At 38.5% G+C, this 16,140-nt stretch overlaps 1 protein-coding gene across 1 annotated transcript in view; it reads left to right on the plus strand.

The window, feature by feature from the left end:
- LOC131187516 (uncharacterized) overlaps positions 1 to 16,140 on the plus strand; it is a 121,258-nt gene that overhangs the window by 9,982 nt on the left and 95,136 nt on the right. The window contains exons 3-5 of the mRNA XM_058161895.1: positions 8,596 to 8,667; positions 11,246 to 11,383; positions 15,934 to 16,058. Of these exons, the coding sequence (XP_058017878.1) occupies positions 8,596 to 8,667; positions 11,246 to 11,383; positions 15,934 to 15,987 (264 nt within the window). The 3' untranslated portion in view covers positions 15,988 to 16,058. The remainder of the gene's footprint in view (positions 1 to 8,595; positions 8,668 to 11,245; positions 11,384 to 15,933; positions 16,059 to 16,140) is intronic.

Raw genomic sequence — 16,140 nt, forward strand, 5'->3', positions numbered from 1 at the left:
CTTGAAAACTATGGATTGGCCGATGATACAAAAGTTTTACTTGTGTTGATAAGGGCTATCCTTAAAATAGCAAATCATTGGTATTTATTGTTGGGTGAAACTTACTTCTATTGATATATAACTCAATTTCCCAAGACTTGCAGAATGTGTATTCATTGAATTATTGGTTTGTTAGTGCTGGCATACAATACAACATACTGTATTTAACCATATGATAAATGACTTACATATCCCTTCTGACTTCTTCAAATAGGAGTCAAAATGAAACCCATAATGAAAATAATTAAAGGAACAACTACTGAGAATAACAGATAAAGATGGAGCGGGCTCTATTAATGATAGGTATTGCAGTGAATTGCAGGTTTATCACTTCTCCAATTCATTGCAAATAAATTGTAGTGAGAACATATTGATAAAATTGTAAAGTGTTCTTTTTAATGGAAAGAGTTTAAATATGGCAGGCATGAGCATGCTATAGGAGTCCTCAGATGATTAATAAACCATCTGAATAGGGTAACTGTGGTTATTTTTATTTGGACCTACATTGATTTTAATGGAACTTTTAAATAATCTTTTGGAAAGAAAAGTTAGAAAATATTCAGGAAGAAGCTTTCTTAAGTAATTGTTTTATAATTTGATATTTTTTTTACTTCCAGGCCACAACTTGCCTCAAGTCCCATATGGATAGGCAGACAAATAAAAATGTTTGTGGATAAATGACTTTTATAAATTAGTTTGCAATGCTGCAATAATCTTGTGTTAAGGTTGGCATTATTTCAGAGATGGTAATTGAGCAAACTTCCGTATTGTCAGAAGCCATATAAGCTACTTAGGAGCTGAACATAATCTGACCTACTCACAGTTTGAATTCACCATTGAGTTAGCATCATGTACCAGACAGATTTCACAAGTAAAGAATTTTATGATCAGTAGTACAAAGCATCAGTTGGAGATATGCTTGTATCCATATTTATGTGCCTGCAAAGAACACAGCTGAATCTGTATACTTCAGAGGAAGAATAACATTATGTTTACCATGCAAATTTTGAGTTTTTCTTTTAAAAAAGTACATCATGACTGCATTTGGTGGCCTTGGAAGTGAAGCATGTATACATATTGATAAAGAGTTTACTTCAGCCTACAAATCACAATTTGCCACACTTGCAAATATTAATTGAGCACAAGTAGCATAATATTGACTCCGCATGATTCAATATGTAGTGTTTCAAAGCTTTCCAGATCTTTCATTCTCTTTTTGGAATTGTCTGTATTTTCTTATCAGCTGCCAGGCAGCATGCAGGAAAGAGAAGCCACCCCTGCTTCCTTTTTAATGCATCTCTAGTAAATCAAAGTGCAGCTGATAAGTCTAATTTTGGGTCTTCTTTCAAGCATAGATAGCTTGTTGGAGGGTGGTTGCTAGAAGAACACAGCAGTCTGAACAACTATTACAGGCATTTCAGCAATCGTATTAATTTTTAGCTGAGAAAATGGCTGTGGAAATGATACAAGTCCCACAGGCTTGACATTTTCAGTGAGGAATTTATAGGAGCTGGTTTGGTATGAATAGAGAGCTTTTTATTAACTTGCAGCATTTTACTATGACAGAAAAGTAGCAACTGCTTAAGATTCCTTCCCCACCATATGCCCTTCCTGTATGTATTAAATTGAAGCAAACTCACTTTCTCTTTAAACTAAGGGGATGGGAAGGCTTACATTTCTCACTTCCGCTGTCCATTGACATTTCATTATGCTTTCTTCTTCCTGGCAGAAGATACATGATAGAAGTGACTTTTCCCAGTGTATTTCAGCTGGATGTAAGTATGTCTTCATCCAAAAGGATATTTAAATGAAGCCGATTGTGCATAGACTGTTCCTACATGTCCTTTTCTTTGTCCTAACTAGGGTCTAGTCTTGGCTAAATTCATAAATTTACCTCTCTGTACTGGTTATCCGTATATGCTATGCTTATCAACTAAACTGTGCTCAGCTTCACAGCTGATTGGCTGTCTGGAGTTTGGGGTGTTGGCATTGGTGGATTGCTACAGAAAAAACCTGAAGGTGGTGTTCAGGCTACAAGTTATCTACTCATATTCCTATTCCTTTTTCTTAGGATGTAATGAATGGTTCTGTTAGGCTGTTGTTTGTTCAATTATAGAAAATCAATGGAATTGACATTATCAATTATCAAACATTTACTTATATTGACTTATATCCCACTTTTCCAATGGAGCTCATGATGACTTATATTGCATTATCGCCTCCTGGTTTTCCACACCAGTCCCATGAAGTGGGTTGGGCTTAGAGTGAGGTATTGCATTCAGGTCAATGTTTGTATGAGAGTTTGCATGCCTGAAGGTGGACTTGAACCTAGGATTTCCCAGTCTTAGTCCAATCTAAGGTTAGGTTTATATGTGAGAACAACAATAGTATTTGATGGTCTTCATCTTATACCTGTTAACAGGTTTCTAAAAACTGGGCTGTGATGTTACTGTTCAGTGGTTGAAATGCTATAGCCCTTGTTTCTCCTTTTCTTGATCTCATGCCATGTATAGTTTCCAGCAACCAAAAATTTTATTATTCTGGACTAAATGATCCAGCTTAATATACTACGGAAGTGATATAATCCAAATGAGAAATTGAATTTTAAAATCTACCATATTTTTCGGTGTATAAGACGCACCGGAATATAAGACGTACCTTAATTTTGGGGGAGGAAAACAAGAAAAAAAAATTCTACCTCTGCCATTGGCCCAATGCAAGTCGCAGAGCCGTGTTTCAGGTGGCGGCCAGTTTCCCTCTAATATGCTTTGGCGAACCAGTGAGGAAAGCATTTTCAGGTGGCAGCTCCAGCCACACTTTTTGGATTCGGGGAGGAAAGTGCTTTGCATAGCGTAGCAGGGAATGGGGATGGGGGGTTGATCGGTCATTTGAAGGGGAGGGGGAAGCTGCACCCGGATAAAATCTCCACCGTCAAGTGGGTCTCAGAGGACGTGGCTGACTACTTCTACAAGAGAAATAGGGGCAGACCCAGGCTGACAGGTGTGTGTGTGGGGGTGCCTTCCTGGATGATGCTGGCTTTGGCTCTTTCCTCAGTGAAAGCCCTCTGCAAGGACTGCATGGTGGAGAGGTGCCGGATGCTGTGACTGAAGAGCCAACTTAGCAAGTACTACAAAGCCATATACAAACTCCTCAAAACAGCTTGATGCTGAAGATTTTATCTGGGGCAGCCTGAGGGGGGGGTGCAGAGGGCCAAAGTATCAGCACCCCCAGCTCCTCTGCCTCGGAAGTCGGCTTCTGCTCCTGGCCCGGGGGGGGGGGGCAGATCTGGCCAGAAAGAAAGAAAAAGTGAGACTGCAGAAAAGGAGGAGGAGGGCATGCAGCTTTGCAAATTGCTTCAGGCAATCGGGGAGGAAAAAGAGCATTGCCTCCATGCATTGCATTTTCCAGCGTTTTCCTCCTCAATTCCCCAATGCTATTTTCAGAGCCGCGCGTCCTCATGAAAACGCAGCAGCGGGGGTTTTCAGCTGGTTCCAAGCAGCACCCTATTGTGAGGATCCCCGCTCCCGGAAAATGTGATGCACAACCTCTGAAGGATGGGGGCCAGCGGGTGGGTGGGGCTACATTTGGTGTATAAGACACAACCAGATTTTCACCCTCTTTTTGGGGGTAAAAAGGTGCGTCTTATATACCGAAAAATACGGTATGTTGTATTTATGTATTTTATGGGCAGGGGAACATTTTTGTGCCAAGAACCTCATTTTTTTTTTTAAGATTAAGGAATGCATCGTAGGTGAAACCAGATAATCAGGGCTAGGATGGTGATTTTTTTTTTGAAGTTTAAGGATTTTTTAAAAAACTAACTTGCCTGCTTTATAGTTTTAATTAGTTTCCACATCAGAATGGCAGGAAATTGGGCTGATGGTTTTCAGCATTCAGAAAGGTGATTCTGAGGGCTTGGGGGGGAAAAAGGAAAAAGTGGCTTTCTTTGCAGCTTTGTATTTTTTGGTTGTCCATTCATTTTTATACAAAGTGATGTTAAAAATATATGCCTGAAAACTGAAATAATATAATAAAATCTATGCCCTATTTTTCATTTTTGCTATCTGGGAAGAGGTATGCCTGATACAACAATTATAAGATGTGGGCTACCTTCCATAGGACTTGAAAATAGATCAGAGCATCTTTCCAAGCACCATATGTACCCGGTAACTAGTTATGATTCTCAGTGATGTTAGACTCCTGCAATGAGACATTAGTTCAAGAAATTTGCTAAGAATCCGTTGTGTATATTATTTAAACAAAACCATCTTTTGTTTGCAGACTCAAAAATAAACTGTTAATGTACAATGGTGCACAATGTTGACCTAGTTGATAGTATATTTACATTGCCAATACATTGCCAATTACTTTCAGGTAGCAAAATGAAATTTCTCTCCTTTCCCTTTCCTTCTGAATTTCAGGACAGCAGTTAACATACCAGTCTTTCCATTTATCTTGGTGAGGGTGGGAAGTTGGCGGTTGGAAAGATGAGTGTATGGAAAAATGGTGTGGACAGCGAAACTGGTGTGGACAACTGGTCAGAATCACACAGGTACCAGAGTCTGTTGGCTGTTCCATTAGATTGTTTCCTTGTGTAATGGGAACCTTTTCTCTGGGGGACAGACAGCAAGCAATAGGGTTGATAGGTTCTATGAGGGAGGAGAGGGCAGGCACATCATGATGGTGAGGGGCATAGGGAGAGATGGGCTGCTTGTGGGAAAGGTGGCCTCTGTGTTTACTGCAGATACTACATTTTAACCCCTGGTGTTTATCAGTCCCAGGGCCTGATCATTCGAGCTTCAGAATGCTGGGTTTTGTCTGTTGATAAATGCCAGGCTGGTCTTTAAAAAGGCCTCATTTGTCCAAGTGTAATTGTGGGTGAGAGGACTGATCTAGTGTGCATAATTAAAACCTGGCTGAGCATGGAGGAAAGAATTGTGAATTGTGCCCTTGTAGCTTTGGGTGTGAAAGTAGAGAGTAGGGCTGGGAATTGACCGTTGTCATCTAGGAGATTCTGGTGGTTTCTGGGGAACCCCTCTGCAGATAATTTCAGATGTGAAATACTATTTGTGAAGTTGACCCATAGGTATCAGTTGAGATTGCTGCTTATATACCAACTTTCCTGCTATGCAGCTCGGGATTTCAACCTTCCTTCTCTTGGCCTAAAGTCAAGAGTGGTTTGAGTTCATGGCCATTATGGGTTGTGTTTAGGATTATTCTCATCAACTGATGGAGAATAATAAAGTTGCTCAGATTTGCTTGAAGCTGGAACCCAGCTATGATGGTCATCTGGAAATAACTGGAGGAATTTCTGAGGAAGTGGACAGAGTCCGTAGAATGGTGTGTTGTGATATGTGTGTGGCTCGTTAGGACCTCCCAGGAGGAATACATAGTTGCATTCAAGAGCTGGTAAATGTGGCTTTCTGGAAGAGAATTTTCCATCTGTCATAAAGGAGTTGGTGATATGGTGTTATTGCTGAATTTAGCTGGACTGAACAATTTTAGTATCTCTAACTTTCCCTTTTTGGGGGAAGATTGTTGAGAAGGTGCTACTGGTATACTGGTAAAGGACTTTGGAGGAAGCAGATAATCTGGATCTGTTGCTTTCAGGATTCAGGCTGTAATATAGCATCAAGATGGCATTGATTGCACTTACGGATCATTTCTGGACAGTTTGGGGTGGGGTGGCTCTTCTTGATCGTTCAACAGCTTTCAGTAGCGTTAATCTTAGTATCCCTTTGGGCTGGCTGAGACGGTGGAAGGCTCTGAATTTCAATGGTTTATCTCCTTCCTTGGTGGCTTCAGGATGTTGTGGTTCCCACTACCATTGATAAAGGGAGAAATGTTGAATTCTAGACCTTCATTGTATGAGTGTCAAAAAGAAGGTGACAGATGTGTCCAGGGTGGCCTCTGCACAAATACATCTTTAGTGCCAGTTGGGCCAATCCCTATATTGGCAGGCACTGCTTATGGCATTTGGAAACTTCAGCTGGGTCATAATGCAGCAGCATATACAGTATTGGGCACACCACAATACAGCCATGCAATGCTGCTGGGGGAGCTGCACTGGCTGCCATTTGGCTTCTGGCTGGTTGTAACCTTTAAAATTTTCATAGTATAGGACTAGATTACAGGTCCCACCAGTTACGTCATTGTGAACATGCTCCAGGTTCCTTTTCTGAGGTACTGTTCTAGGAAGCAGGCTTTCTCTGTCTTGGTGCCTACCCTGCTGAACAATCTCCTTCCACCCAGATGGACAGCTCTGACCTTTCTGAAATCTGTCGGAATTTCCTGGATAGATGGACTCCCATATAAATTTGATAAATCAATAAATCTAGTGAGGAGGAAGGGATGTTATAGGAAGGTATATTTCTAAGTACCATAATATTAATATATGTATGTATACATATATGTATGTATGTATATATATAAATGTATGTATGTATGTATTTAGCGTATGGCACATGTTAGTTAGGGATCACCGAAGCGGCTGCCTGCCTCTCTGAAAGAATTTTTTTAAGCTGGTGTTAATCTTACCTGCAGAACACCTGAATTTCAGTAGGCAATTGGGGGAGGCTCCCTTCTTGTCCCTATGTGGTTTATTCACTCATGGGAATTGAGTTGCCCACCTCAGTGAAGCGCAGGCTCAGCATCTTACCACGTGAGCCACCATGGCCCCCGCCAAAATATATGAAATCTTTAGATACAAGTGTTTGAAAATACATCTCAACAGGTGACAATATCTAGACCAGGGGTAGTCAACCTTTTTATACCTACCACCCACTTTTGTATCTCTGTTAGTAGTAAAATTTTCTAACTGCCCACCGGTTCCACAGTAATGCGCCGTGTATCGTCATCTGTGCATGCCTCTCATGCATCGTGGATTGGGTTGTGGGGGGGCACCGGCTACCAGCTCTGCTTGTCTGTTACAGCTGGGTGGTGTGGGGGGAGATGCGTGAGCTATTCTAGGACGAGGCTCTTATGTTTGCGGTCGCACTATAGCGCCATTTAGTTTCACTTATGTAACGTGAACTAAACTTATACGAGGGCGATACAAATAGTATATTTTCAGAAATTTAAATTGTCATGGGGAATTTTATGAAAACCTAATGAAAATGTTTTTAAATAATGCTATGAATTTTTTTAAAAAAATCAATTAAATTAAAAAAAAGGAAAGTGCTTCAGTATTGGACAAAACCCCTGCCGCCCACCATGAAAGCTGGAACGCCCACTAGTGGGCGGTAGGGACCAGGTTGACTACCACTGATCTAGACAATCTTGGTTGATCATAGAAACTAATATTCTAATCCTTGAATCTTTGGATCTAGTAATCTCAAAGTTACATTTGGAAAATTTTTAAAAAATCCAAAAGATAGAAGTTACTCATTTGTATATAATTGCTGGAAAAACAGTAGGTGCAATTATGAGAAGTCAGGCTCATATTGAAGTTACCTTTATTGATTTATTTGAAAAGATAACTTTCAAACAATTTTTGTTGACCGCTGGCCAGCATGGCAGTATTTAAATTCTGCCTCATGAAGAAACCCAGCCATCTGTGAGAATGGAAGTGCTGGATTACTGCCTTTGAGGATCGTTCAAGCTTGTAAAAATATTTGCAATGAAACAGATTTGGGATATATACCATCTTTTAAATGAAACTGTTTCAGTGGCAGCATAGCAGTTCACAAAAATGGTCTGCTGTACTCCTTATAGTTCATGCAACTTTTCAGGATGTATTGTGAGAAGTGTTAAATATAGTTTCTTTTGACTGGTTCTGAATATAAAGGACAGAATGCCTCTTTGCTCAATCATATTGACAAAGCTGTAGAGTGATAGCAAAACAATTAGAAAAATACTTTTTCAAGCATGCCGTGTACAGATATTTGTTAACTTGTTAGGTGCTTTTCATCCTACTAAAATAAGCTGAAAATTATCTTTGGAGGAAAGGCAGCTCAAGCCAAAGAAACAAATTCCACAAGTGCCTAGCACTCTGCATCTTTCTTGAAGTGGGAACTTTTGATTACTTCCTAAATTAGTTCTTCCCCCCACACTGTTCTTACAAATGAAACCACCAATGTCCAGGATTAAATTATCGGGCAGCTAATACCAATTATAGAAAATAAATGAAGCTTGGAGCCAGGTCACCATTGCCCTAGCGTATTCTCAGCAAAACCATTATAATGAAGGGGGTTGCGTCGCCCCTTGCGAACAGTTGAATTCTTGGCTTCAGTGGGAGATGAAGAATGTGGAGCATCTAGTGAAAGTTACGCCTGCTTGAAACTGGGGCATACGACAAAGGCAGTGAATAATTTGGCCTACAGAGTTCCATTTAATTTTCATTCCAGTAGTTCTCCCAATTTTCTGGGCAGATTCATCTTTTCTTTTTCCTTTTACTCACTGCTTGCTTAACCCTGGGCCCCAAAGAAGGAGCAAATGTATTCAGGGGTTCAAAGCAACTTGGTTAATAAAAAGTGCCGAAAGTCAGTTTCTCCTTCTCCACTGCCTCCCTCTATTGTTAAACTTGATAGTATGACTTTCATTCTTTTTGTCTTTCAGAATAGAGAATGTGTGAACTTGAAGGAGGCTGTGCTGGAAATGGTGGAAAGGCTAAAGTGTAAAGACCCCAAAGTGAGTTAATTAACTAAACATGCCCACTGTCTTTTTTATTTTCTATTATCCTTGAGAAAGATGCACTGTTTTGGAAACACTTATGTGCTCATAACGGTATGATCTAATTAAATCTGTCAGTTAAATAATAAAGCTAGCTACATATGTGTCTACAGATAAATTACCCCTTCTTCTCCTGTGCGCTGCTTGGAGAGTCCAAGCATGGGATTCAATTCATCTGATTGGCCAGAGACTGAGTTGTAAATTCTTTGGCCATGCCTCTTCCGCCCCACCCCCCGTGCCTCAGTTTTTTCAACTCAGTCGGCCTAGAGAGACACCAAAAGAGTTGATCCCTAAAGGAATAGTATACAGAACAAGGAGTTATGCTAAGATCGGAGTCCTTAATGTATGTGAAGTTGCTGCAATGCCAAGGAGAGCGTGGTTTGCTCTTCTGCGCCGATATCAGCATAGCGGTATCCGCCATTGCCGCACAGCCGGAAAGATGGAAAAACTGAAGCCGGGGGCTCCATGCAGGCCATTTGGCCAGGAAGAGAACACCAGCGATTGGAACGGCCCTCGGAAGACCAAGGCTTTGGCCGAATGTGAGGACAGGTGGCCAGACCTTGCGCAAGTAAACCATGTTGCCAGTTTTTGTGCTAATTTACTTTGCGCGGTGCTTGTGACTGTGATGCTGGTTTTGTGCCTTTTTGCCTCTGCCGTTTCTGTCACTGCTCATTATTGCACTTACAAACCATGTTGTCAGTTTGGCACCAAAAATTGTGGCTGGACTTCGCAGTGAATACTACGGCTTTACCAGTCAGCTTTCAAGACCTTACTTCAGGGGGAATATCCCAGGGCTAGTATTGCCTGGTAGTGCCACTAACAGCATTAAAATATTTGTAATATGTTTGGTTTTAAGTTCAGTTTTAATGTGTATATTGTGGGTTTTTATTATCTGGCTGTACACCGCCCTGAGTCCTTCGGGAGAAGGGCAGTATAAAAATCTAATAAAATAAATAAATAAATAAATAAAATGGCAGACCACATGGATTCTAACAGCAGCAATTCTGCTGACTCTTCTCCCAGACAACAGAGGGCAGAGGCTTCTGAGCCTAAAAGGGCAAAATATATGTCCAAAGGGCCTTCTACTAGATCTAAGGCCAAACACTCGAGATCCACCTTTTCAGTATCTGAGAAAGATGCCATGTGAAGGCAGAAGGCCTTGGAAAAGCATTTTGCAAAGGCCCAAAAGCAGGCAGAGGCAACGAGAGCCCAAGAGATTCCTGGGAGCATAAGGGAGGCTTGCATTTCCTTGGAATAGGAATTACCCTCACATACCCTGCAGTTTAACTGGTTTCCTGATGTGATCACGGGGATAAAGGACTTTTGGGCACCATCTTATGAGGAAGATTGTGATCCTGCCTCCTACCTGCAGGATTGGTACCTGTTTCTCACAACAGACCTTCTGCTACATCAGCCACATTTACGCCTACCTTGGCGGGGCTCCACCCTGAGAAGAATCAAGATCATGGTTTGTCTGTAGAACTGTGTAATGTTATAGCACAAACCATTTCACAGGGTATAGATGCAGCCCTACACCAAAGTGGGTTAATGGGCCCATTGACATTGTGCTTTTCCCAGCCAGGGGTTCTGCATCCTCATTTATTTATTTTATTTTATTTATTTATTTATTTATTTTATTTGATTTTTATACCGCCCTTCTCCCGAAGGACTCAGGGCGGTGTACAGGCATAATAAAACCGACAATACAATATACAAATTTAAAATACGATTTAAAAAACTTATTTTAAATTAGCCCAATAATTAAAATTTACCATACTAAGAAAACCCCGTTTAAAATTAATGAATTTAAACATTAAAATCCCAATTTAAGCCAGCCCTACAATCCAATATTGGCTATATTAGGGAAGCTCATTCCCCATTCCCTTCAATACACAGCGAGGCCTCACCGGTGGGGAATGGAGAAATGGGAGATTATGAATTTTCAGAAGACGAGGGTATCTCCCCAGTCAAGCCCACATATACCAGGCTCTTTCGGCCTAATTTATTTAATACCTTATTGTTTAAAGCCAAAACCCAGATCTATGGGCAAGAAGGTATCACCATCCATCATCAGACGCTGGCTGTATTGCGTTGGCCTACAAACATTTGGCCAGACCTACACTAGACTGCATCACGGCACACTTGGCCAGAAGCACAGCCACTATGGCAGCCTAGGCTATGCAGGCCTCGATCCAGGAGATCTTCAGAGCAGCTACCTGGGCTTCCCTTTCGCCCAGGTAGGAATTACAAATTAGACATGTTTGTCTCGGCTGTGGTGGTGTTCACATGACGGGTGTTGCAGCGGGTTCTGACAGCCAAGGGGACCCTGGACCAATCTGTTTCTCACCCTACGATGATTTAACTTGGGTATATCCCATGTTTGAACTCTCCAAGCAGTGCACAGGAGAAGGAACATTGGACTTATCTGAATGTTCTTTCTATATGCGCTGCAGGAGAGTCCAATCCCACCCTGGTTCTGGAACGGTTTGGAGTCCAGGAGTGGTCGATTTAATTGGTTTGTCTACGTCCTCTCCAGACCCATGTCTTCGTTGAAAAACTGAGGCTCTGCCGGACAGAAGAGGTGTGGCCAAATTTACAACTCAGTCTCTGGCCAATCAGACGAATCAGTCCCATGCTTGGACTCTCCTGCAGTGCACATAGAAAGAATGTTCAAGTAAGTCTGACGTTCCTTTTACTATTTTTCTCAAAACAACAATGAATACTAGGTGTGTTTTTTGTAAACAGCACAACACGATGTTTTTATTTTTTATATTATTGGTTTATCCCATGTATATCTAGCAATAAAGTTCTGAGTACATTATAGAGGGCAACCCATGAACATGTAATAATTATACTTTTTCAGATACAGAATCCATCTTTAATCCAGATGCATATTTCAGGAACCATTTCTGAATTATACTTGTTTTGATAAATCTGATTTCATGAAAAAATAAATAGTAAAAATTAATGCATGTCATGAAGCCTCCTTTAGAAATTATTACTGAATTATAATATTTAATATGATAAAAGGTAAAAAGTGTTAAATACATGGAAAGTAATTGTAATGATGGCATTGTATAACTTTACTTTGAATTTATTTTTAATTAATTTAAATTTAAGCTAATGTTCATCAAAATTTCACCTGATTTTGAACATTTTGATTTTTTTTCTTTTTTGAAATCCAACCTGCAAATTGTCACTTATAGATTACATATGGTCTAGATTTGACAACCATTCTTGCCTCATGTTGTTAAGAAGTGGAACATATGAGCTTTGTACTTGAGCACTAGAGATGTATATCAGTGTATTATTATTCTTTTATATTGAGCCATATGGGGGTAATTAGATATCGTATATAACATGTTCTTATATGTATATTGTATGTATTTTGCTTCTCATTAAAAATTCTTTGTAGTGCTATCAGATAGGCAGATAAGCAGGGACAAGAAAAGAATGATGAGAATTGTTTACTTAAGCAAATACAGTTCAGTAAAAGGAAGGAATTACCTAGAATTACTAGTGAAACTAATTTATGATATCTGGATTCATCTCATGAGTTGACTTTTGTGGATAATGGCGTTGATTTTAATATACTGCATATTGGCAGAATTACATTACAGATGCAATTTACTGATTGGAATTAATTGTAAATATTGAAAATCTCAGGAATTATTAGTCTTCAACTTTTTTTGTTAATTGAAGTGCTTAAAATTTGAAAAGTATATCATATACCTTGAAAATCAAATTCTTTTGTCCTTTTTCTAGGGGAAAAATAAGTTTATATTTTGTAGAAAAAAGCTAGAGAACCAGATAATTAAGTTTATATACTTTCCTGATGGATGCTAACTTGCAGCCCCACCCCCCAAATGTTACATTTTGAGGATAGAATTATTCTGTCCTACATACTGTCCTACATATGGTGTATATGTACATCTGTTGAACGTAATCTTCATTATTGTCCAGCTTTATTGCAGGCTGTCTATGGCATTTGCCTGAACAAACATTTCCCAAGCATGATTTCCATAGAGTCTCTTGAATAAGGTTTCTTGAGAAAAAGAGATGGTGTTATAAGAGTTCTGCTTACAGAACTATTTCCTATTTAAAATCAATATACAATATTTTAGTAGGCATTACAGTAGACAATTTTTTTAAATCTTTAAGCAGCCTTTCTATGAACTAGTGAAATGGCAGGTCTCTTCGCCAATAACCCAGGATTTGAAGATGATTGTTTTCCCAACAGTCTCCTGTATCTTTTATCAGTCTGAGAATTAACTTTTACATTGCCTAGATTTTTTTTGAAAGTTATATATACAGAAAGCAAGAAGAGTTAGAGTCAAACATGAATGGATGCTGAGCGAATGCTGATTGAATTTACAAAACTGGGTGACTGTATGAAAAAATTATTTTGGGGTTTGGTTTGGTCACAGAGAGAATGAAGAAAGCCCAAACTGTAGAACTAATACTTCATGGAAGAATAAGTGTTTAGAGAGGAGGAGGAGGAAGACTAGAAAGTAATGGTTGGATAGAATTGATCAGATTTAAAAAAAGAGACAGTATGCAATATATGAATTATTGTATGGATGTGATGGAAATAAGAACAGCTTGCAAGGACAGAAAGATATGAAGGGGGTGTAGTGAATGAACTAGATGCAATTAGATTTTCTATTCTTTTATCTCTTGCCTTAAATTAATTTTGCTCACTATAACTTATTTCTTTTTCAGTTCTTTCCCCCGGAATGGAATTGTATGAAGGGTATGCACATATGTTTGTAAACCCCAATATGCTTCAGAAAAATCTCCAATCTGAACTATTGTAATTCATACCTTTTTTTAGTTGCAATTCTGCAACAACATTTACTAAAGAATGAGTTCATTTACAACATCAATGCACATATTTCCATTCATAAAAACATACCACTGAATTTTGCAGGAATTGCACAGAAAGAAAATTCTGTATATTTTCAACCTATTTTATAACTCAGAGTGTTCTTAAAAACAAGCCATTCTTGTTTTATGTGTGCCAGAACAGCAGCTGAGTTGTGCAATTTCTGTAGTCTGCCTTCTCTTAGTATTATGAAATGGACTCTTGGCTCAGTAAAGTCAACTTGAGAAATGCTGTCACTGAGGTCAAGATAATGGCAACTGTATAATACAATATCATGGACTGTGGTAAAAGATTTATGAGTCATACAATTGAATTACGCTGAGCATCTGTATAGAATTAATAAATACAATTTACTGTATGTGCTGCTTGTATTAGGCCTGCCAACTGATTAAAAGTGTTTTGTTTTTTTTCATCAGTAAAAAGCAAGGCAGTTAATCTTTGACATCCATACTTCTGTTAATGAATTCACTATATTAAGGTAAGAGGTATTTATAGAATATTAACTAACGAGATAGTACAATTGTTACAGCAGCGGAAAAATGCACAAATATATTTGCTTTAAATATCTATCACAAAGCTTTTTGCTAAGCAGGACATACCAGAAATAATGAATCGTATTTCAAGAACATAATTTGCTGCAAAAAATCAATAAACCCCTATAACTTATTTTTTATAAATAACCTAACATAGAAATGCTTCAAGAGAGAAAAATCACATAACCCCATGAAAAGCTTCTTATTGGATAGCCTTCAGTTTTAAAATGACAGATTCTTCCATCTTAGATTCTTGTCTGGGGAACAAATTTCACTGCTAGTCCAATGTTCTATTTTTTCATTCTTCTTTTGCAATAGATACAGTTTTGGGTTTCTCTTCAGAAATGCTTTCCAATGTTATCAACACACAGGTTATAACTCCTGAATTACGTCTTTAATGTGTCCAATAAAACAACCAAATACAGGGGATATTGCTTTACTATTTCCTTTAGGTATATTTGGAAAAAAAGCAATGGCTTCTTCACCAAATATAGAAAATAATATCTGAAAATAATTTCAACTGTTATCATTTACATTACGTGTATTCATCTTAGTGACTAATCTTAATAAAATAGATATAAGTAGAAGATACATTTTAATTGATAAGAAAATATATAGCATGTTGCATTAAATTACTCCAACATTAATATTACTGCAACATTATAATAATATTACATTTTAGATCTTTCCACACTCAGTTTCTGCCCAGTATTGTCATACTGAGAACTGTATTACATTTCAATATGTTGCTACTGCTTTTTTCCTCAAATTTTTCATTCTTTCTTGGTAAGTTACTTAATTTATTACATCATTAATTTGTTATTAGGGTTGGTTGCATAGTCAGCTAGGTGTTTAGAATGGATTTGGCATTTGTTTCCAGTTATCGAGACTTTCCCAAGGACCTGAGATAGGCAGATGTTGTTGTTTTATGGAGTTAAAGGTATAGTGTCACAGGGTGTAAGCTGTTCCAAGTAAAGCTTCCTTTTGCAATTGACTGATAGTGATTTTGTCAGTGTTGATGGTGTTCAAGTGGTGTCCAGGTGCTTTGGGATTACACCCAAAGTGACTATTACTATTGGTACTGTCTTTGTTATATCTATTTGCTGGTCTTTGTATTTTGTGATTTATTCTGGTACTTTCTCTTATATTTTGTTGTTGGCAATGTCCACTATCCAAACTTTCTGACTTTCTTATTAACAGTTGTTATACATTTGGGATATTATGTGGCAAGTGTTTTTCTGTTTGAATTCTAAAGTCCTGGGGCACTTTAATGTTTTCATTTTCTATTACTTTTTCTATGTTGTGGTCCCACTAGTACTTGCAAGCAAATGATATTTATTGCAGATACCAGCAGTCCTTGAGTTATGACCATAAGGGAGTCTGCCTGTTACAGTTTAAGTCATGACACTTGTAAATCAGGTCACCTACATGACTGATTTGATTTTGCATCCTTTTTTGCTATGGTCATAAAGCTACTGCCACGGTCATTAAATGACCACAATGGTTGTTAAGTGAATGACATAGTCATTAAGGGAACCAAAGGTTCACTATAGTCAGATTTACAAAAACTGGAAGTAAATGCTGGTTTTCATCAAAATGTTATAAAACACAGTCATGTGACTGCAGGACCCTGCAAATGGTCATTAATGTCTGTTCTTTCACTGTTTTAACAGTTCTAGGTACCAATTAAGATAAGGAAAATGACTCTCCTATTTGAATCCAGTCTTGCTATCCAAATTTCTCAGTAAAATGAACACATGTAGGTTCTTACCACCTATAACACATTTTCTCATGTTGAATTTTTAGGTTCCTAAGACTGTTTTGGTATTTAGAAGAGGAGAAAACGCAAATAATTCCTGATCACTTCTTATCGATAAATGATAGGACAAATAAACAAAGAAAACCCACTAACACCATGGGCAATAATAATGGTAGGTAAATATATATATATGTATGTGAAATAGCATGTCAAACTGGGAAAGCTTGATGGATTTAAAGAATAGATGGCTATGC

The sequence above is a fragment of the Ahaetulla prasina genome, chromosome 1 (genome assembly GCF_028640845.1).
Source record: "Ahaetulla prasina isolate Xishuangbanna chromosome 1, ASM2864084v1, whole genome shotgun sequence".
In the NCBI taxonomy this organism is placed as follows: domain Eukaryota; kingdom Metazoa; phylum Chordata; class Lepidosauria; order Squamata; family Colubridae; genus Ahaetulla; species Ahaetulla prasina.